This window comes from Puntigrus tetrazona, chromosome 3 (genome assembly GCF_018831695.1).
Source record: "Puntigrus tetrazona isolate hp1 chromosome 3, ASM1883169v1, whole genome shotgun sequence".
NCBI classification, from domain to species: domain Eukaryota; kingdom Metazoa; phylum Chordata; class Actinopteri; order Cypriniformes; family Cyprinidae; genus Puntigrus; species Puntigrus tetrazona.
In genome coordinates, this window is record NC_056701.1 from 1,529,585 (window position 1) to 1,551,851 (window position 22,267).

Below are 22,267 nucleotides of genomic sequence, written 5' to 3' on the forward strand. Positions count from 1 at the left end.
TAACCTAGCCTACACAACACACTTATTCATTCAAATCCATTAAAGGATTTTTAGGCTGCATTAATCAGATCAGCTGGAACTGGGAACAGATGTACTTCTGACATCGCAAAAAGAATGGCATCTATGCTAATTAGTTTTATCCGTTTCACAGTTTGTATCCAGATTAGTTGGTGGATCAGCACCCAGAAATTTTTCATCAGACCAGAACCTAGATGTGCACCATGGACAGATCCTGATGCACACTCCAAGTCATTTACATTAAATTGAACTGGAAGTTAAGTGGGTGTCTGATCAGAAGAATTGGCCTCAACTGCATGTGGTTTCTCCAAGTTTTTTTTGGTCCCTCTGTTCTATATGGATGGGGTTTTGGTTCCTCTGGCTTGATTTGTTTGGAACATTTAACTTCTAGAGATTATCAAATTGATTAGAGACACTCTTTGCATTTAATAAATTGTTCAATCTCATATCCCCATCATTGTATTCTACTTTACACTGTTTAGTGCTTTGATACAGTGTTAAACTAAATGATTGATGCAATGTCATGCTTTTTAAACAAAACAATAGCCAACCATTGTGAACCTGGCTAGAGGCAGAAGTTTGAACAGTGACATGCTTGATATTGGATCATTAAACAAAAGGGTAACTAAAGCTGCAGTAAAGTTTGTTCAGGCTAGCAAGTCCTAAAAATTAATTCCATCCTACCCTTGCTGCCTATAAAGGGTCAGAGAAGTGAGAACTTTAAAATGGCCACAGTGTGGACAAATGCATGAGTCTCAGATCACAGGTCAAGTTCATCCATCTTAAAAAACCCACACACAACTGAAGAATTAGCATTTCATTTTTTATTGTTTTCCCACCATAAAAATCCTTAGCCAGACTAGAAGCACAATCATGGACACGGGGGCAGGTATGTGGTCTCAAATGAATCCCCTGAAAATAAAGAAAAATAAAAAATAAGCCATGTTCTCAGTGATGAAGTTGACTAGAAACACAGAAAGTTCAACATACTTGGCTGATAGTAGTCATAAACCTCAATGACTGCTGGCTTGAGATTCTGCACTGCAAGAACCTGTTTCATCTGAATTCTGTAGGTCATGGGGATGCCTCTGGGTACCTGTGAGAAATGAGTGAAGGGGAGAACTGCTCAAGCATACATGCACATGATAAAGGGCAGATAGAACATACCCAATGTGCAGCTCACCTCTTTCAGATACACAAGCACATGATCATCCTCAGCATCAACCCGCTGCACTAGTGGCGCAAATGAATCTGGAGGAGATCCAAGCTGTGAAGAACAAGACCATCATGTCAGAAGCTGCTTCAGGCATATTGGAACTTTGCAAGTCATTAAAACGCATACGAACCAGTGATGTGTCTGCTGTGAAACCTGACAGGACTTTGAGGTCCACAATAACCATGTTAGTAGTTGGTTTTGCACCACTGTATCTGGATGAAGTAGAGAAAACGCAGTCAAGTTCTTGTGAACTGCTCCACACCAGTCTCAGCACAGTTTAATGCTGTTATCTTATAAGGGGACAAAAGGGCAAAGCCATTTCTTACTTTACAGTGAAGTTCAATGAGAGATCAGCTCCCACTACTTTACAGTCTCTCACTGCCTTCACCTCAACACTAAGAGTCCTGGCAGCTTTACTGGGTGTGGGGATGTTGTAGAAACATACAACCTGAAAATACATTGAGTTACAGTTAGGGGACAGGAAAAAAAAAAAAAAAAAAAAAAAAAAAAAAAAAAAAAAAACAGACCTGCACAGACGCACAGGTGGACCCCTTTGCCTTAACATTATATTTGCCAGGAACATTTTTCAGCGGTTTCTCCTGATACAGCAGCCTGTTGTCCGGAGTCACGTCAAAGTTATACACTTCTGTCATAGTTGATGACTGTACAGTAACCGTACTGGAGCTCTCAGCACTGAACACTTGAGCGGCGTACAGTGATAGAGCATGAAGAGCCACCACTGTGTCCTAAAGAAAAAAAAATATTTTTTTGTTTTGATTTGAGTGACTATAGACCTGTACTGATGCACCATTGAACCAGTCACCTGGGTAGAGGAAAAGCCTCCATAAGGATTCTGCTGGGCCACGAGCCAGTTGACAATGCGGTTAGCATAGGTCAGATTAGCAGTTGTGAGTGGCTTTACAGTGAGAACCGCCAGCAGCACATAAGAGCTGATCTCCACCGCCAGAGTATCACCAGACGTAGTTTGAGACCAATGGAGCTTAGCTCCTAACGAGACAAGAGAAAAGGTAATGCCAGAAGAACCTGGCGAATTATCAAAAGCTGGAAAACCTCACCTTCAGAAATGCCAAGTGTGTTCAAGGAGCCTAAAAGCTGTGCTCGAGTGCTGGTGTCGCCAGCCAAACCAAAGGTATAGGCAAGCAGAGCCGTGGCATAAGTGTTTCCCAGGTTTCCAAGGAAAGGCTTTAAGCATGACAGAGCATTGGTGATGACTGGATCCTGAAGAGGGGAGCGAAAACATTCCACATACTGAAGGAGCTTGTACAAAAAAAAAAAAAAAAAAAAAAAAAAAATTATTAACCGTGGCAAGGACTCCTAGTTCAAGCAGTGATGCAGCAACGTAGCCAGTCATGGTCACATTATCACCAACACCACCCTTAAAAAAAATAAAGCATAATTAAGACCAGTCTCAAATCATTTGTTGGCACATTTAAATAAACGTCATGCACCTTCATGTCACTGTGGTATAGAGTCCCCTGCTGCATAAAACAGCCATCTGAACCCTGCTTGCTGATCAGCCAGTCTTTTGCACTCTGAAGGACATTTGGATCAATGAAGACAAAATGCCTTGCTTGACCAAAAGATCTCATGACGAAGGCAGTCAACCTGGCCATGGTAAACAAGTCACATTTCAAACCAAAGTCAACTATGTGCAACACTGGAACAGCATGAAACGCACCATGTATTGGATTCATCGTAACCAAATGTGCTGTATGAACCGTCCCTGTGCCTGTAGTTCAGCTGTCCTTGGTATCCTGTTCAGGTCCCCAAAAACACATGGGAATCATTACAGCATTTGTGCCAACATGCAAGAATTGGATTTAGTCAAAGACACAAATATGCTTGTCCATACCACTCTGAAGGTAACCAGTGGCAGTCTGTCGGATAGCTGCGGTGAGTTGGTGTGTGACTTCCAGGTACTGCAGGATGTAAATATTGGGAGCAAGAACTATCATATTTTGTTCTCCACAGCCAGATGGCATACGTAACAAGTCACCAAGATTCTTTAGTGCGCGACCCATTATGTCCCCTATGAGAAGACAAGGTCAAATCAAAAAGGCCACACCAGAACCCATATTTTGTCAGATGCCCCCCCAACCCATCCCTACCAACGACTGAAACTGAGCATTTGGCTGATCCCTGGATCAAATTTGCAGGAAACGTCAAAGTTACATCTTCAGAAAGAACACTTCCTGTGAACAGAAGGGAGTGGATCAGCTAGCGCTAGGCTAGGGTTTAGCTTTACAGGAACAATGTTTAAGTCACTGAGTGCAAACAAACCCTTTGGACAAAATAACCAATTCTGGTTGAAGATTCTTTCAACTCCTTCAGGCTAGAAAAATGTTACAAAGTGCACCCCATTAGTAAAGTAGCAGAACCTCTACCATCAAACAGAAGGCCGGTATCACTTACCAGAACAGCAAGACTTTGAGTGACCATGTCAATGCGTCCTCTGTCCGGCATGGTCACAAACTCAGTGCCACACAGACTCCGGGATTGTTCAGCTGAAGCATTGACAGTCACATTCATAGCTCCTATAGTACAGACAGGAAGTGAGCAACTACCTCAATTTAGGGAGAAGAGAAAATAAGTCCAAAACAGACCAAGGACAGAAGCGGAGAGAATCCATTTAAAAGTCTTTCTCCCATTAGCACAGAGACATGAAGAATATGGGTCGGTTAAAGGTTTAAGAGTGAAGTCCAAGGAAGGAGCTGGAGTTACTTTCACCTGCCAATGACAGCACATTTAGTAGAGACAAGGTACTGGAGAACGCCCCTTAGGATCCCTTTAAGGGTTTGATATGCTCCCTTTTCTGCAATGAGTTATGCCAGCTTTAGGCCAGTCATGAACAGCTAACTTAAGTTTCATTCTGTGTGGTAGTTTGCAATACAGTCAAATTCACCAAGACCATTGCTGAAATCATTCACAAGAAATACTGCTTAATTCTAAACTCATGGAAGGTGACCCTGTATTCTTGCATTTCATGATCTAGCAGCATTACACTACAGCTTTTAGTGAGAGCTCAAAAAAGGAGCAAGGTAACATTCTCTGCATGCACAAAAAAAAAAAAAAAAACTACAGACCATGATGCACTTCGACAGATAGTTGAAGACTGTGGCCTTCAGCTCAAAAGTCTCCCCACGAATAATGGAGTAAGGCAGGGAGAGCTCCAGGAAGAAGGGTTGGAAGGCTGTCAGATTAACAGGAGGAGCCAAACCAAAACCTCTGGAGGACAGACAGAACGCCTCCGTTTCCCATGTGGTGATTGTGTCAGGAACAGTGAAGGGAACTCGTGTGGATCCAGTGTCTCTGAAGGAGGGACACCAGAAATTGTAAATGTGGGGTGGGGCAGGACAGGTAAACTAGTTGCGGCCATGTAGCTACATTTAAAAAAAAAAAAAAAAAAAAAACACCACACACATTCCCGGAGGTCCACATCCTAGCAGAGTTCAGAGTCAACCTTAAAATTGCCTTATACCATGTAGTGCTTGAACAGCTTCATTTGTTGGATAGTGTAGGAACTCTGCAGAGCTGTGGGACTCCAGGAACAGAGTTTGATGACTGCTTTAGATAGTGATTTTGCTGAAACAAGGAGATGTTTTACCAACCCCACTTGAGCAAGCTGCCAGATCCAGGTTTCTGGAAAATAAGTCCTGACAGTCACATCGAAAGAGCTACTCTCACCTACGGCAGGTGCACCAGCCATTGCAAAGGCTACAGGTTCACGAAATAACACTGGAAAAGAAAATACCAGGACTGAAACAAACTAGTTTGGCATCTCATTAGACAAGGTTTGTGCACCAGGCTCTTTAAGACACTTGCATTTGAATGCAACAGTCTAGAAATGCATGCCATTTAGGCCTTTATGGCAAATTTGCTTTATTGCAGCAATCCCAAATAGACCGTTATGGAAGCGGTTCACAAACTTCGTAAAGCTAACAGACATACCATCATGAAAGTTGCGATAGTAGTTCAGGCCTCTGTATGTCAGGCACTGAGGTTCTCGGACTGGCAGATTTGTTGCAATCTTCAGCCCCACACTCTGTCAAAGCAAGAGATTCATGTAAAGTCAGTGGATTCAGTCACCAAGTAGTTAGACCGTTTCCTACCTTGAAAGCTTCATAAGCTTGGTCTGCAGGAACAGCTCGACGAGGTCGAACATTTAGGCATTCCTGTTCATCCTCAACACCAGATGGATAATCTGATAGTGATTGCGCCAGGAGCAAGTTGAACACCTTTATATTAAAAACACACACCCGCCAAGTAGTTTGAGACTTGGGTTTCTCAAAACAAGTCCTGGAGCACCCAAAGAACTGCACACTTTGCAGGTCTCCATGATTCACCGCCCAACTCAGCTCTTTAATAGCAAGTTAGTTGGCTCCAATATGGGAGACATACAAGTTGTGCAGTAATGGGGGCTCCAGGACTGGTTTGTCACAGAAAGTCACAGGCATCTCAGCAATGTGAATCCAGGCAAGTTCAGCCAGGATGCCTGATCAGTGGCACATAAATACCGCTTGAGCACTCAGACGTCTTCCTGGCTCCATGATCAGGACGCTCTGATCAACAGCACTGAGGCCACACAGAGATCCTGCTTGAGCAGACACATTCAAAGAGTTTCCTTCACCAGGAACCGCTGTAGCAGGAGAAAACTGCAGAGACACCTGGAACAAGAACCAGCCCAGACACTGTAGGAGATGTCACACGAAGTAAAAGGTGCTAGATGTCCAGATACCTTGTTTTGGAAACACGTTTCAGTGTCAAATGATGCACTTGTAGTAACAACATTATAACTGGGCAGAACACAGTAGGCCAAAATCTTCACTGCTGGAGCCATATCCACACTGACAGACAGATCAAACGTCACTGTACCGCTTGTAAGTGCATTCAAAGCTGTCGCTGTGACCTTCTGAAATCCATGCAGCACAATCAGTCCTCTGGACAAAACCTGACAGGAGACAAATCCAGACTGATGCATACATGCTTACGAGTAGACTAGTGCGGTCATCAAAACCTCAAAAGAGGTCATAAAACCAGAGTCTCCTTACCATATAAATGATGTCAGCAGAGTAATCACCAGTCTCTCCAACAAACGAATACTTGATGGTCACTGAATACTTGGCACTGCATTTCAGGGGCTGCTTAAGCTTCACTATTGACAGTTCACTAAACGTTGGGTTGTCAGGAGTAGCAGATTTCGAAAGTGATATTATTCTTGTATCTATACTGAAGTATGGCGATTTATAACCATTAACAACCGTTGCAGTTGCACTTGCCTGAGGAATAGGTTAGAATTAGTTTTGCAAGAAGTTCTCATTTAAAAAAAAAAAAAAAAAAAGCAAAAATCATACCACCAAATTCAGATCTGCTTTAGGAAAGTCAGAAGTTTTGAGCGAAAAAGCAGCAAGTCCATTTTGGTTTGTAGTCAGATTCAGCAGCAGTTTGTTGGGCCACTGGCCACCATCCAGTAGATACACTGCCTTGCTTGCAATTGGAGTCCCATTAAAATAGGATGCCAAAATCTGTTGGGAAAGGTAACCAATGAGGATTTAAAAAAAATAAATAAATAAAAAAAATAAACACCCTTGCCTTTCCATTAATCAATGATCCATAATCAAAGAACCCAGGCAGCTCCAAAAACGCAACCTTGCCAACTTCAAAGCTAATGGACACAGTTGTGGATTTTACCATCTTTATATCTGGGAGGAGAGAAATAACATGAAATGCACAAATAAAAACACTGGTTAAAAATCAACCAGCAACTCACCAGTTCCCTGCTCAGTGACATTGATATTAACCACAAGTGAATCTTGCAGGTTATTTTCAAATTTGGTGTTGAAAAATGCTGAAGTACTGAAGAGAAGTGAAGCACAACCAGTGTCGTTCATCTAGCAACAGAACAAGTCAGTTTTAGAAATTGGGTTTAAAAAAAAAAAAGTTCTGCAGAGATCACATACCTTAGTGGCTTTATTAATACACACAGGATATAAATCAGGTACCACAGAGTATGGAAACGGCTCACGGCACACTTCCACCAACGCTTGACCAGGTACAGGTTGCCCATATGTGTATCTGAGAAAAGTGACAAGTTTGACAAAAAAAATCCCACCCCCAAAACAAAAAAGGATCTTTCTTACTTGGCACAAGCCTCAACTTTCAGTCCCACATCTCCCACACTATACATCTGTGGCACCGTTTCAGTGACTGAAAATCTGGGTAAAACTAAACCAGAAAAATAAATTGTGCTTTAAGTCAGGCCATGGGATGTCAAGTCTATCCATTACAAGTCACATGTGGTGACTTACCATACTTTTTCACCTCAAAAACCTGTGAGAACATTTGGTCACCAATGTAGGCCCTCAATGTATACATCCCAACCTGAGCCTCTGGGTTTAACTGGTGAGAAAGCTGCAATATCCACATCGTTGAAGAGACATTTACCCACTGACCAATCCGGTTACTCTGACTGTCCTATATTTGGGGGAAAACCTTTGAATAAGCTGAAAGCCAAAAGTTAAAGCAAACAAAACATAGGCATGAAGAACCCATCCAAAGACTTGGTCCAGAAGTTCTCACCTCCACCACCACTAGACTGTACTGTAGAGACAAACAGTAATGTTAGGTTCTTAAAGTACTAAACACTGATACTACAAGCATATCAGGCCTTACCATTTGATCAAAAGGAACAAGTTTAGCATTCATGGTCACAACTCTGAAGTTCACTGCAGAAGGGAAACCCATAACTCAAGCCAAATACACAATGCAATTGAATGGCACCATAAATTCTGATTACTTAGTAGCTCACCAGTTTGTCCTGGGTTGTAAAGGGGTTTGTCCGTTTGAATGAAGGTCAAAGGCATGTAACGTCTAAACATGACTTTCCTCTCTTCGGTCATTTTGAAGAACCCACCTTGAAGAATCACCCTCAATTTCTGCACCAATTCCCCATCTACCAGAGGAGCCTGCAAGAAACGCAGCTTAATACTCTGGTTGTAAGGTGAATTGCAAGTGCCATGCTCTGACAGACCTGAAAACTAAAACAGCTGTGAAACGTTGTCGAAGACCTCTGCTGCCCAAGCTGTGTTGTCACGTTTTTCTCATCAACTAGGAACATGGTAATGGTGAGGCTCTCATTGGGATTTAAGAGACTGGCACAAAGTTTTGCGTCGGAGCCAGACTCAATCAGTGCAGGAAACGACACCAAGAAGGATCTGTGGAGACGTCAGGCTGAAGTTCAGTATCAGTAGTTAAGTCAGCAAATATAATAAAAAGATTAAAACAAGCCACAAGAAACATGTCTGTCTGTCTGTCTCTCTCTGAATCCCATTCACTTACGGTCCTGGTCTCTGTCCTTCAACAGCAAAGAAGAAAAGGGCTAAAACGAGCCCTTTCCAAACGCAAACCTCTTTCATAGCCATAAAAAACAAACATCCAAGACTAACTCTTTCAGAAACTCTTCAGAACTCAAGCAAGCTCTATTATTCTCAGCAGCTCTGACTGCAGCTGTATTTAAATGCTCCTCATTGGATTTCATTAAGCTCGTTCATTTCAATAATTGACCACAACCTGAACTTAATTTAGTCAGTTCGTTACATCCAGTTTAGCTGTAAAACGATTTGCGTTTACTTTCACGTCTGATGATTTGTTCGGATAGGGCTCGTTATTTCTTTGCTTTAGAGATCAGGGATGTAAGTGAACACGCTTTGAAGTGAGCAGAAGCGCGCTAAATTAAGAAGCAGCTTCACGAAACATTTTTTTGAGGAGCGTATCGAAAACAACTTACTGACACGTGATGCCGATGACTCCTGCTTGCCAGAACTACAAAACCCAGACCATCAAAACACACGGAAACCAATTGTAAATATTTTATTGCAAGTATAATGTTAAAAGGCAATTTACGCTTCATCAAATAACAATATTAACTATGATGAGTCGTAGAAGTGTTCTTTGGTTGTTTTATAGAGGACTTAAAGGAAGAGCTGCAAAGCGTCTTCACAGTAGATATGTTCATAATTTAACTTGTAAAAAGAGCTATTTGTGTTATTGAACTAATTGAGAGAAATATAACCATTTACCCTCTTAAGACCATGCGTCTTTATATATGGACATTATATTGTAGTCTTAAGACACTCTACATGCCAGAGTTTTAAGTCTGGATGTCATGTACATTTCAGAGATACCAAATGATTGGATGTTTTACCTTGACCATGGTCTGCAAAAAATGTATTTATTTTTTTTTCATTTAGTGACACTTATGGAAATATATTTGGTAATTATCATTTAAATTTAAATACTGTCACAAATCAGCATCTCTGGAAAATGTGAAATGGAGAAAAAAATGTATTTTTGATTTTTAAAAAACAATTATTTTTGCCTATGCATGTCTTTCTATTAGTCCCGGAATTGTTTTTTTTTTTCTCCCTTAAAACAACATAAGTTCAATCCATATGCTAACCAAGTCTTAGGTGGTTAAAAGATGTATCACTGATCAACAGCAGAAATATGTTCGATTGTAACACCTGATGGTAGTCCATCCCAAACAGCGTCTCAATGTAGTCATGGAATTCATGGTTGGAGATCATAATAAATACAGATACTTTCACAGATGCAACGATATACAGTACAGTTCAAGTACAGATGATTATAAAACGTGAACATTAAACTTTAGAAAACCCAATCTTCGGCATCAGTTTGTTTATATATATATATATATATTTCATAATTTTTTTGAAATGCTAATGACTGGATTCTCATTCTGGAGTATATGAGTCTCTACTGGAGTCGCTCCTGCTCCAGCCACACCACGCTGCTCTGCTGGCTCAGGATGCTGCTGCGTATGATGGCCAGGAGCTCGTCGGTGCTGCTCCACTCGTTCGGCTCCACCGTGTTGAACATCACGGGGAGAGTCTCCAGCTGAAGCTCCTCCATCTGACAGGCCTCCATCAGGTCCTCCTCAGCCTGGCCCAATAACAGCTTCCTGAAGCACACACGGGTTACACGGGGGATTAATGTTTGCGTGGCTGGACTGAAACTTAAAGAAACCGCTCCGCACCTGAACTTGCGTCCCTTCTTGTCTTTGGGTTTGATGTAGATGATGATGGGATAGATGCTCTGCTTCAGGAGGTTCTCCACATGATTCAAGCCCAGCTGAAGCAGACAGTGTTTGTCCTGAACACACACACACACACACAAAGTTTGGACACAGCTGTGACTCTCAGTGTGTGTGTGTGTGTGTGTTAATGTTTACCTGGTTAATAACCTCCTCGATGCTCTGTAGTTTGATTCCTAGTGGTTGATCTGTGGAGTCGGTGAGGAACACGCTCTTATCCTGATGCATGCAACTTTCCACTGGCTCTGAACACAATAATAATAATACATTTAAAAAATAGTGAAATTATCAACTAAAAGGTATCAAGATTTATTTATAAAAAATATTTATTTATAAAACAAACAAAGTCCCAGCCATGTTACATTCGTATCATTGATGCTGTACTATTATAGTATTTATTAGACATTTTATTAATATCTTGAAGAATTAATATTTGTGACCCTGGACCACAAAACCGTAAGGGTAGTGTTTCCATTGATTTATGGTTTGTTAGAATATGATGATATTTGGTTGAAATCCAACTGAATGTGTGCAAAAAAGCAAATATTAATCAAAAATGACGGTACGAAATGTACCAAATATCTTCATGGAACATGATCTTTTGCTAATATCCTAATGATTTTTGTCATAAAAGAAAAATTAACAATGTTGACCCCTAGAATGTATTTTTGCCTATATATAAATAAACTACTTAAGACTGTTTCGTGCTTCAGCGTCACATAATATTAATTTACATTGTACATGTAGTTTAAGATTATTTTCATGTTAGATGTTGTTCTTTGATCTTTGTTTAAATTTTTAGCTTAAGATTTACTATGTATTTTGTTTTATTTTGTCATCTTCAATAATTTTAGTAGCTATATAACTGACCGGCTGCCAATTAAGTCGCAAATATAAATATGATATAATTAATTGTTTTCAGTGAGTTGTTGTGCACCTGGATGGCAGGTGTTGAAATCCAGACCGGATTCTGCCGGCTGCAGCAGACGCTCGATGATCCCTCGGGACAGGATCGACGGAGAGAAAACCACCGGCCGCTTGTTGTTGACCTCAACCATCTGAACCAGACTGAACGGGATCAGCTGCTCCTCATGACCTACACACACACACACACTTTCAGAACTCGCAATATTCGCTCTGATTGGTTGAAAGTTAGAGCTGGGTGGGGCTTACGATTGCTGAGCGTGTAGAGCACCGGACTGGACGAGCCAATCTCGCGATAGTTCGCCGCGACCGCTTTAATGAGCCGAACGCGCTGAGAGGTTTTCTTACAGAACTACAGACAGACACGAAACAAACAGCTCAGAGTCTGTGAGAGAGACAGAGACGGACGGAGAGCGACAGAAAGACCGTCACCTTCCTCCTGTACTGATTCTGTTCCAGCGCCATCGTACGGAGTCTCACCAACAGCAGCTGCTGGGCCCTGAAGAGAAAAACACCGGTCTCACATTAAATGTCCACATCGCTTGAAGACCGGTTTGCAATTGACGGATTGCGAGGTGGTTATATGATAATTGATATTCAGCAGTTGTTGCCTATCATAACAGATATATATATATATATACAGAGTTTAAAGAAGAAAGTATGACAAAATAGCAAAAAAAAAAAAAACCCAAATGAAATATTAAAACACCTTATATTTTAAGTTTATTCCTTCCTGAACCTTCCTGTTTTATTAGATGTTTGTCAATGCAATTAAAATTAATTGAATTCTTCATGATATACAATATTTATTAATCGCTGTGCTGCAATAATTGTCTATTGAGCTATTGATGATGATGCCATTCATTCATTTATATTTTTTAACTAATTATGTATTGGGATGTTGTTTAAATACTTGATGTATTGTTTCTGTACCTGTTGTAGTTGGGCACGGCTCCGGCCTGCAGCGGCGCCCCCGTGTGTTTGTCCACGCGAACGCAGCGCCACTGGTATTTACCGTTGTAACGCGTGTCGGTGACGTGCAGGACGTCGTCACAGCAAACCCTGAGACGCGGCGGGTCGCCGTGGTGACAGAGGTCAAGGTTCACACGCACGTAGAACGAGTCTGCGCCGGTGAACGACGGGGACGAGAGCTCAGCGAGCAAACGGGAATAACCTGAGAAGAGAAAATACACGACCGATTGCGAATTCTCTTTTTACGCACACGCGCAAGTTTTTTTCGAAACGCCGATGGAGCCCATGTCTGTCCCTCACCGTCGGGGTTGTGTGTGTGTTTGAGCGCGTTGGGTTCGCTCCACCACTGCAGTGAGAAATGAGCCACTTCAGCCGTGCACTGACTGAGACGAACACGACCCTCGCCGAACAACACCTGATCCAGCTGACAACAGAGCACGTGATTTCAGTGAAGAACCAACTTCCTGTCTGACAGGAAACGGTTTTCTGCCTCTCTCACCTCCACTAGTTCGCTGCCTTCCTTCAGGCCGCAGATCTGCGCAGGCGAGCCCGCCCTGACCGTCTGCACAAACACACCCGTCCGGTTCCCTCCGATGATAGTGATGTCGTCCGCCAGACTGGCGCTTTTGGACAAGGAGAGCACCGATCTGAGAAACAAACCAACATGAGACCAAACGAACGTGATGTGAAGGTCATGCGGAGGCTGATGAGGGGCTCGTACCTCGGGGAGGAGGATGAAGGTTTGACCGGGAGAGTCGGAGTCACGCTGATCACGTCAGGAGGAAAGAGCTGAGATGGTAGAGAGCTCCACGAACTCATCAGACACGAGTCCGAGTCCTCTACAACACACACACACACCATTATTAACAATAACGTCAGCTAAAGAGACAGAGTTCTGTTTCACACACCTGTATGTGGTTCATTCTCATCACTCCCCCAAGAGTTCAGATCAAACCTGTAAACAATGAATCAGGCATTACCCTTCACTAGTTTACTGATGTCTGGAAACTAGATCTTTGGCAGTGTTTAATTTGACTAACTCTATGTTTTTTCTGCGGTTGATTGAGTTCAGGCAGGGAGGAAAGGGAAATGTGGAGAGTCTGTTGATGTCCTTCTCATCGTTACACTCCTGCACAAACACACAGCGAGACTCAAACACAGGACATGATCATCAGAGAGGGAAATTATATATATATATATATTTACCGGCATGAGCAGATTCTCCTCTGAGTTAGAGAAGTAGGAGTCTGTGACACAAACACACAACAGCGTCAAAAACAAGATCCGAAAGCTTTACATAGTATGGACTGTTTCGAAGCTGCTTCACAGTATACCGTGACAGAATAACGGTGTTAATGGTGTAAAATTATTCAATTATAAAAAACATCTTCAGCAGCTTTGCAGAAGACAAATCGATTTCTAATCTCATTCGTGTCAGAGAAATACATACAGTAACACTCACCTTCAGACTGCTCACATATCTGAGCTTGTGAGGTTGACTGTAAAAACACATCACAGCATGAGAGAACGACGCACACACGAGCAATAATAACACAACTGTGTGAGTGTGTGTGTGAACTCTGACCTTCAGATGAGCTCTGAGTGTGAGTGGACTGGGACTCAAATCAACCGAACAACACGGGTCGAAACACTGATCCTCACTGAACAAAGACATGTGAGACTACAGAAACACACACATAAACACATGTTAGTGAATGAAGAGTAGAGTAGAGTAGAGTATGGTATAGTATAGTGTAGTATAGTGTGGTATAGTGTAGTGTAGTGTAGTGTGGTATAGTACAGTACAGTATAGCATAGTATAGAATAGTATAGTAGTGTACAGTACAGTACAGTATCATGCAGTACAGTGTAGTATAGCGTAGTATTGCATAGTACAGTGCAGTGTACTATAGAGTAGAACACATTTCAGTATTAAATAGTTGACAGACAGGGAGCTGATAGCCTGCTTTTGTTCAGTTTAGCTTTCTGAAATCATCAGAACTTGTCTAAAATCAAACTACTATGGAGAGTAGTTCTGCAGGACACGGAGGTGTCACATTTTTTCCAGTGGACACGTTATTTAAGGCTGTGCAATGAATTGAATTCAAGTATCGCGCGCATCTCGTTAGTAAAGGTCTGGTTATTAGTAGTGTCGAGGCCCAGCCTGCATCTGAACTATGACGTGAAGCATTCGGGGCCCGTTCTCTATGCTGGAAACACAAGCGTGCCCCGTGTAGTATGCAGTGTCGTACGCAGTGCATGCAGGTGTTGCTCTGCTCTCTCCGCTCTCGGTTCCTCTCCATCTCTCTCTGCAGCTGCTCCACACTGCTCTGCAGCTCTGCGATGCGTTTGCGCAGACGGTTCTTGTCCAGGAGGCAGTCGGTGAACTCCAGCTGCAGACTGTCGCGACTGCGCAGCGCCTTAAACACACACACAAACTCTAGTGTTTAAGCTGATGTCTGCGTGTGTGTGTGCGTGTGTGTGTGTGTGTGTGTGTGCCTTTGGTACCTGGTCTCTCTCTCTTTCCAGCTCCATGATCTGGTTGAAGTAGGACACACTCCTGCTCTGCTCCGTCTCCCAGTCCAGCTGCAGGGTTCTGAGACGCAGCTGCAGCTGCTCACACTGAGACGCCAACTAAACAAACATATTATATACATGCTTGTGTGTATGTATGTATAAATAAGGTATGAAACATGCACGGATGAACTGATAACAATATGATCGATATCATGGATTTGGTCTAATTCATTTTTAATAGCTCTCTCAGTTACAAAAAAGTTACAAAACATCAAGTATTACTGAAAACGTTTATGATTAATCAATATATCCGTGTATATTAGTTCGATTTTTACTCCAACACCTTTAAAATTGCTATTTTTGTATACCATTATAGTTTTATATTTGATTTTTTTTCCCATTTATTTATATTTTATTGTAAGATATAGTAATTTTGCTGTGTTTTAGTGATTTTTATTTTTAACGTCTACATATGTACATTTGCTCTCACTTTTTCTCTCTGAGTCTCGGAGCTCTCCAGCTCCCCCTGCAGTCGGGCGATGGTGCTGCTCAGCTCCTGCCGCTGCTCCACCGCTTCCCGCCTGTCCTGCTTCAGGATGTCCAACAGAGCCTACGAACACACACGCGACGCATCAGGCGACCCAAACACACTCGAGCGTCAGCAGCGGCCCTCATGCGACTCTCACCTGATTTCCAGAGTTAAACTGTTTGTTTCTCACGGCGAGGGGTGGCCTTTCCTCCGGTCCTGCGGGGGCGCTGTCACACACCCCACTGCTCGAGGAGGCGGAGCCAACATGAACCGGTCTCTCCACCTCCTGTAATCTCCTCCTGAGCTGCTCCACCTGCCAGTGACATCATCGCATGGATACGCCCACTTTAAGCCTGACATGAAGCGTGTATATCTGGAGTGTGAAATACCGAATAACGCCGACTACCTCTGTGAGCAGTTCTGTCTCGCGTGCAGTAGCTTTACGCTGTTCCTCTAAGGCTCGCGAGTATTTCACAGCCTGCTCCAGATGTCTCTCCTTGAGCAAACCCAACTCACGACTGCCAGATTCCCAGTCCTGCCTCAACCTGACCCATAAACACGCACATCCAAACACATCTACATTTATTCAGGTTGGCAGATGCTAATACAGGCGCATCAAAAAAAAAATCGGAATCGAAATAATCGCTAGAAATTAAGTGCCCCCAGCTAAGCCAGCCAGCAAGCCTAAATCGTTCTCTGATATCTGCTTTGAAGGTATGTGGCAGGATATATATGATATCTATGGAGCTTCAAATTATCCATGAAAATTATCAAGTTTGGAAGAAACTCAAGACTGTGCTCGTCTGAAAGAAGAAAGTCATAAACACCTAGGATGGCTTGGGGTGAGTAAAATATGTGGTCATTTTCATTTTTGGTTGAACTATTCCTTAAAGTAATGGCAAAATGTCTCCAGAAACGGTTTTACAGGTCCATTTAAAACCCTTGGATTTGCCTATAGAATTAAATGGTCTCTTTTTACCTTATTTGGAAGGGTCATGAATAATAACATTGAGCTCTGCTCTGATTGGCTGTTTCATAATGCAGCTAATTTAAATAGCTTACGAAGCCAGAAGGAAACATAGGGAGGAAAATATATATTTCAATACTTTCTCTTATAGTTATAGCGTCGAATAATTATACTGTAAATAAAAGGGTACCGCTATTAATATGCACTATCACATTTTAGTTTCACTTTCACTCTCTAGGTTCGCGATCGCATGCACCATTTTATACTTTGCTTGTCAGTGATGCTCAGGATCTGTAGATCATTCCCCATCATCCTCAGTCTTCAACTCTGTTTATGTGGTAAGTGAAATCTCATGTTTATAATGTAACTGTAACAAGCAACCATTAGCAATCATTATTTGATTTTAAATCAAATTTTGTTTAAGTGAACATTTTCAAAGTGTAAATGCACTTTAAATGCAAGTTTGAGAATAAACTTGATATGTGTTTTCTGCACCTCTCCAGCTGTGTGCGGTCCTGCCGCAGCTCCTGCGTTTTGCGTTCAGCTCGGCTGCGCTCGTCTTCGGCCACGCGACAGCGCTGAGACAGACGCCGCTCACACACACGACTGCAGTGCAACTGTTCTCGCAGCTTACGAACCTCCAGCAGCAGGAACTGAGTCAGACCCTCAGGACCCTCCTCATCTACACACAACAGTAAGAAACAGCTAGACTACTGCGTGCTGATCGATGTCTCTCAGAGGAAGACTGTGGTCTATATTACAAAACAGTTATTAATTAACTGAATAACTCATTGTTTGTCTTGCATTCAAGTGAAATGTCTGAACATTCCTAAACTGTCACACAAAAAACTTCTTAAGTCTTGTTAAGTTTTGTTTTCTAGTAGATTTATATTTAATTAGAGTTTTGTTTAAAACAAGAAAAATATCATGTTCCAGTGTCTTGCATGAATTTTTGATAAATGCGTTTAGTATAAACTTGCAATGATCACATAGCATGCAAATAATGCCTGGGTGATGTATTACATGTGTGTTAAAAATCAAAATAACAACTACATTTCCAAGAATATTCCGTTTCACATACCATTGATCTGTTCACTGAAGCAGTCAATTAGTGTTTGCTTCGAGGGAAATGAATAATAGTATGCTAACGTAGGATTGTGAACTCAGTCGCTCACCCAGCATGATGGAGCAGCGCTGCGTCGGCTGTTGTCCGGTCAGCTGCGTGAACTGCTCCGGATGATAAAACTCCAGAGACTCCATGAAGGCCTGGAGACCACGCTCGCCACGCCCCCTCAGGATGTCCAGTAAACGCCCTGAGCACAACAGCCAATCAAATCTCTGCACACTGACGCAGGTTTTTAATATAAACAGTTGCACCCAGATTCACAAACTAGTCCAGCACAAACGTCACAGCACCTGGACTGTTTTGTGTGCGCGGTGTGACCTAGTTCCTGAGTTTTGCTTTTTCATTTTTTGATCAGTTTTCTTTTGTTTATTACGAATGATCCCAGCGTCCCCGAGACTTCGCCTTCCTGTCAAACCTCACGCGCTGTCCAGGGATGGTCCACGAGAGAGTCCTGCCGCCTTTGTTGAGTGAGTGCAGCCCGAATCAGGACCTAGAGCTCGGTTCGCCATCTCGAACCTGAGCCTGCCGCTGACGGAAAGCCGAAGCCCAAAGCGACCAAGCCTTCTTAGGCGGCCTCGAGTGTTACGCCCTCCCTCCCGTTCCTGTCTCCTCCACCGCTGGCTCCTGTCATCCCAACTGCTCACCCTCAGCTATCAGTGTGCTGTAGCCGCCGGGGGTCAGCTGGTCTCCATCAGTGTTGTGGCTGGAGGATCCCTCAGCTTGGCTCCTAGCTCCCTCCTCTCCACTGTGGCCCATCAGTCCACCATCTTCAACAGGTTCCCATGTCCCACCGGCTCCACCTTGGTCTGTCGTCAACAATCCGTTGCCTTGGGTCTCCACTCCTCCTCGTCGCTTCATCCCTTCAGCTCTGTCAGGCTCCTCCTTCCCTCCAGCTCCACCTCAGTCCTCTGTTGTTCCGGCTCCACTGCGGCCTTTCAGATCCCCATCTCCGTCTCCCCTTTGGCCCCCTGGAGTCAGCAGCCATTCCTCCACCATGCCTCACTTTCCTGTCTCTTCCAGCTCCAAGTCTCTCCTGTCTCATCCCTGGCTCCTTCCCCTGTCTAAAGCACCCTGGACTCTGTTAGTCATCTCTCTCCTGAGTGTCCGTCCTCCACCAGATCTCCCTCCAGCCCTTCGCTGTGCCCTTTCACCATCCCACATCCTCTTCTTTGTCCTCCTCTCTATTCCCGGAGGAGGACAAAATATCACTCCCCTGGTCTGTTGTGTGTGCGTTCATTCCCCATGTGACCTAGTTTTTGTCCTTTGTTTATCAGTTCATTATGTTCAGGTGTGTCTCGTCCTTTAATGCCATTAACTCAGTTCCTTCCTGTTCAGTGTTTTTTTTGTCCATTCATACGTTGACGTAAATTGCTACCGTTCTGTCTGGAGTTGTCTTATTGGGGATTATTAAAAGACTGTCACCACCACACCTTAAACGGTATGCTGGATGAGCACATCCTAAATCATTATATTGGTAAAAGGGTTAAATATAACCCACAACCCTTTGCACTACACACAAGGAAAAGCTTATTTGGTTCCTTATTGACTTTTCGAGATACAAAACATACGTAAGGGAAATGAGGTAAAGCTTTTCAAGGAACAAACTTTTGCAGAAAAGTGTCTGTAGTTTCGATAAGACACGGCAGAATTTCCCAACACGCCTGTACTTTCTTGGAAATACGTACTTTCCATTCCCGATGGGAGAATTTCATTTTACATGCAAACACTTGCATGCATTTTTGTGTATTTCTATGCATATTAAATAAACGTGTGTCACATACACAAAGAGTTGATGTAAGTGTTTGGAGAGCGTCTCACCGGCTCGGCTGATTCTCAGCGGATACTGGCTGGAGTTCAGCACCTCGTCCTCATCCTGCTCGTCGATCACCTTGCATTGCCGCAGGTAGGGCGTCAGCTTCGCCGGGTTCAAAACACGGGTGAGCTTGTGCCTCACTCCTTCCACTCGCTCCCACAGCTCCTCGTGCTTCTCCTCGTCTGACTGAGAGCCTCCCAGCAGCCACTCGCCTGCCAGAAAACACGACATCCATTTAAAACGACATTTGAGTGGTTGATATATAAGTCAAAAGCAAAGAAGAATTCATACTGGGCTTGAATCTACACACATAACTTGATTAAGTCCATTTATTATAACATTTCATAAAAGCGCATTGATTTAAAATGCATAAAATATATCAAATAATAGCAAATACATTTCTTATACTCGTAAAGTATACTGCATCTCATTCACGAAAACTTTTATTCATCGCATACAAATCTGATTCAAGTGATTGTACAGTTATGGGAGATTTACAGCATCAGACTTACACATGCAGAATTATTTGTTTTTGTCGTAACTTTTAAATAATACAAAATGAATGGAGTAAGTTTTGTCAAAAAATATTATTTCAGTACTTTAGCCATTTCTGAGCGTAAACTCTTTCAACACCAGTTCTTACGTCTTCCTTTCTATTTTTAGTGCGTGTTTTTGAACTACTTTTTATATTGCGCAATCTTATTCATTCGGTTTGTATATTTTGGTATAACATTTATGCTCCAAAGGTGTACTTTTCAGCTTAAAAAAAAACATTTTTGCACGAATCACGAAACAAACAAAAAAGAAACAATTTTGCATAAAAAGAAAAATATTTACGGGGTGAATGCATGTGATGAAGGTGAGATATCGCAGATCCACATGATGAAAAAACACAGATTGGAGACTTTAAAGTCAGTGCATGAAGAGCAAAAGATCTCACCGCTGGGGAATGCAGACGGTACCATGCAGACCTCTTTCTGAACTTGAGAGATAATCACAGGAACAGAGCGATAACGCTTCTGGAGGAAAACAAGACGCTGTTTCATCTAACCAAAATATTACCGCTCTGAAGGTTCCTCGGGAGACTTGGCATATATATCAGACACTATTCGTTTATCATCACCTCTATACACTTCTAAAATTCCTTCCCATGAATAAAACACACCCAAACAACTCAATTGCCATCATCTAGTGAGAGCTACGAAAGCATTCATGTAGAGACCTCCAACTTTTGGGCGCAAACCTGAAACCGCTTTGAGGTATTGAAAAGGTGACACAACAATTGCACTGAATATAAGGTTTCCAAAAAACTGTTCTCCCTCTCGAGAGATGATAAAGATTAGGGGTGTGTGAGGGGTTTGTGTGTGCCTCTGTCTTCAGGTAGGGCAGGTCCAAACACATGCTGGAATCTCAATGAGTGTCTCATAGTGAAGGAATCCGGTGCTGGGAACGACAACACTTTATTGTCCACTAACACGAGCACACTTGAGAACTCCACACTAAAACATGCATGATAGGCTGCGTTACAAGCTAATGACATTAATACAGTAATAGTAACACGATGCTAACGCCAAACTAAGAATCACAAAACATTCGTGAACTTTTACGAGTCACTTGAATCCTACATCATTTGTGTTTTCATTACACTAACGCTAAGCAATATGGTCTTCGTTACAAAAAACGCTAGATATAACGCTAGAAATCACCTGCGCGACAAGTATTAAAAATAAACACGTTTTTCCCACATAATATCGCATATTGTCTTAATATCACTGCATTTTTTTAAAATTCTGGATGAATCAGTTCGTCAAGAAACACAGCTGGAAGTCTTACCGCTCATGATTCAGCTGGAAGAGTAAGAGATGAAAGAAATGAACACAACAGCGACTCTTCAAACAGACTCGACCCCGATGAGGAAGATGCGAGGTGAAGTCTCTCTCTCTCTCCCTCTCTCTCTCTGTCTCTCTCTCTCTCTCTCTCCCTCTCTCTCTCTCTCTCTCTCTCTCTCTCTCTCTCTCTGTCTCTCTCTCTCTCTCTCTCTCTCTCTCTCTCTCTCTCTCTCTCTCTCTCTCTCTCTCTCTCTCTCTCTCTCTCTCTCTCTCTCTCTCTCTCTCTCTCTCTCTCTCTCTCTCTCTCTCTCTCTCTCTCTGTCTCTCTCTCTCTCTCTCTCTCTCTCTCTCTCTCTCTCTCTCTCTCTCTCTCTCTCTCTCTCTCTCTCTCTCTCTCTCTCTCTCTCTCTCTCTCTCTCTCTCTCTCTCTCTCTCTCTCTCTCTCTCTCTCTCTCTCTCTCTCTCTCTCTCTCTCTCTCTCTCTCTCTCTCTCTCTCTCTCTCTCTCTCTCTCTCTCTCTCTCTCTCTCTCTCTCTCTCTCTCTCTCTCTCTCTCTCTCTCTCTCTCTCTCTCTCTCTCTCTCTCTCTCTTTCTCTTTCTCTCTCTCTCTCTCTCTCTCTCTCTCTCTCTCTGTCTCTCTCTCTCTCTCTCTCTCTCTCTCTCTCGTGAATCAATAGTATAACTATTTGAGAAAAAATAGCCCCGGGTCGGTGTGCGGAGCAAACACGCAACAGAATATCAAAGTCACGGTGAAAACGCAGTGTGGCAACACTTGTGTTAATCTGTAACTAGTATCCGGCGGGATCGGTCAGAGTTCAGTGACCTGCTCGTTCTCGTCTGTGAGGATGAGGATGGGCCACTGGAGGGAGACACGAGACTGGACACGAAACACACTCTTTTGGACTTTCTATGAGCACGCCCACTTTTGAGAGAGTTTATTTGACAAAATTACTAGTTACTAGTTACTAGTTTTGTAGAAGGTGGTGTTAGGTTAAGGTCTTTCTCGTGGGGTGGTGAAGAACAGCTAGCGGTTGTTTTCTGTTTGGTAAAGTGCAATGGTTTAAATGTAACAAACATGCATAATGTTTCATTAATTCATTCAGTTAATATTTTTTTCTTTTATATACTGTACTGCTGGGCTCTTCTTTAGATTCCATGTTGATTTTTACACGGGTAAAAGCAAGTTGAGATAACTTTCAACCCCACCTTACACAGCTCTCGGAAGT

The 22,267-nt window shown here is 42.7% G+C and overlaps 2 protein-coding genes across 3 annotated transcripts; both read right to left on the reverse strand.

Annotated features, from left to right (window-relative positions):
* Positions 1–827: 827 nt before the first annotated feature.
* LOC122329710 (alpha-2-macroglobulin-like protein 1) lies at positions 828–8,724 on the reverse strand. Its single transcript, XM_043226172.1, has 34 exons — positions 8,591–8,724; positions 8,283–8,466; positions 8,061–8,217; positions 7,925–7,977; positions 7,832–7,852; positions 7,561–7,726; positions 7,393–7,477; positions 7,213–7,327; positions 7,023–7,143; positions 6,845–6,954; positions 6,607–6,777; positions 6,304–6,531; positions 5,991–6,203; positions 5,770–5,919; positions 5,365–5,490; positions 5,204–5,297; positions 4,864–4,990; positions 4,339–4,564; positions 3,859–3,982; positions 3,668–3,789; positions 3,536–3,587; positions 3,364–3,447; positions 3,108–3,284; positions 2,934–3,009; positions 2,704–2,860; positions 2,556–2,630; positions 2,311–2,473; positions 2,058–2,242; positions 1,762–1,980; positions 1,561–1,682; positions 1,365–1,446; positions 1,202–1,285; positions 1,009–1,114; positions 828–930 (listed from the first exon to the last, which is right to left on the reverse strand). Exons 1-34 carry the CDS (start codon positions 8,671–8,673, stop codon positions 890–892), a joined length of 4,299 nt encoding a protein of 1,432 aa, XP_043082107.1. The 5' UTR covers positions 8,674–8,724; the 3' UTR covers positions 828–889.
* A 382-nt stretch (positions 8,725–9,106) lies between these two features.
* Positions 9,107–21,203, reverse strand: zmp:0000000896 (caspase recruitment domain-containing protein 10). Of its 2 annotated transcripts, XM_043226333.1 has the most exons (25): positions 21,046–21,203; positions 20,153–20,231; positions 19,218–19,424; positions 17,449–17,586; positions 16,769–16,955; positions 15,713–15,851; positions 15,464–15,619; positions 15,268–15,387; positions 14,769–14,894; positions 14,513–14,680; positions 13,846–13,941; positions 13,723–13,759; positions 13,467–13,507; positions 13,301–13,389; positions 13,169–13,215; positions 12,982–13,099; positions 12,760–12,907; positions 12,561–12,684; positions 12,222–12,462; positions 11,721–11,787; positions 11,538–11,640; positions 11,302–11,460; positions 10,503–10,609; positions 10,308–10,423; positions 9,107–10,232 (listed from the first exon to the last, which is right to left on the reverse strand). In XM_043226333.1, exons 2-25 carry the CDS (start codon positions 20,175–20,177, stop codon positions 10,028–10,030), a joined length of 2,964 nt encoding a protein of 987 aa, XP_043082268.1. In that variant the 5' UTR covers positions 20,178–20,231; positions 21,046–21,203; the 3' UTR covers positions 9,107–10,027. The 2 variants fall into 2 exon arrangements, with proteins under 2 accessions (XP_043082268.1, XP_043082278.1); XM_043226343.1 differs by lacking the exon at positions 20,153–20,231.
* Positions 21,204–22,267: the final 1,064 nt, after the last annotated feature.

Coding starts and splice junctions, on each gene's coding strand:
- LOC122329710 (XM_043226172.1), bottom strand. CDS start 8,673: ATGGCTATGAAAGAGGTTTGCGTTTGGAAAGGGCTCGTTTTAGCCCTT. Junction 6,532..6,606: donor AAGCAGATCTGAATTTGGTG/GTATGATTTTTG, acceptor CCTATTCCTCAG/GCAAGTGCAACTGCAACGGT. Junction 3,588..3,667: donor CTCAAAGTCTTGCTGTTCTG/GTAAGTGATACC, acceptor ACATTTTTCTAG/CCTGAAGGAGTTGAAAGAAT.
- zmp:0000000896 (XM_043226333.1), bottom strand. CDS start 20,177: ATGGTACCGTCTGCATTCCCCAGCG. Junction 17,587..19,217: donor GCTGAGAATCAGCCGAGCCG/GTGAGACGCTCT, acceptor TGTTGTGCTCAG/GGCGTTTACTGGACATCCTG. Junction 14,681..14,768: donor TGGAAAGAGAGAGAGACCAG/GTACCAAAGGCA, acceptor TGTGTGTTTAAG/GCGCTGCGCAGTCGCGACAG.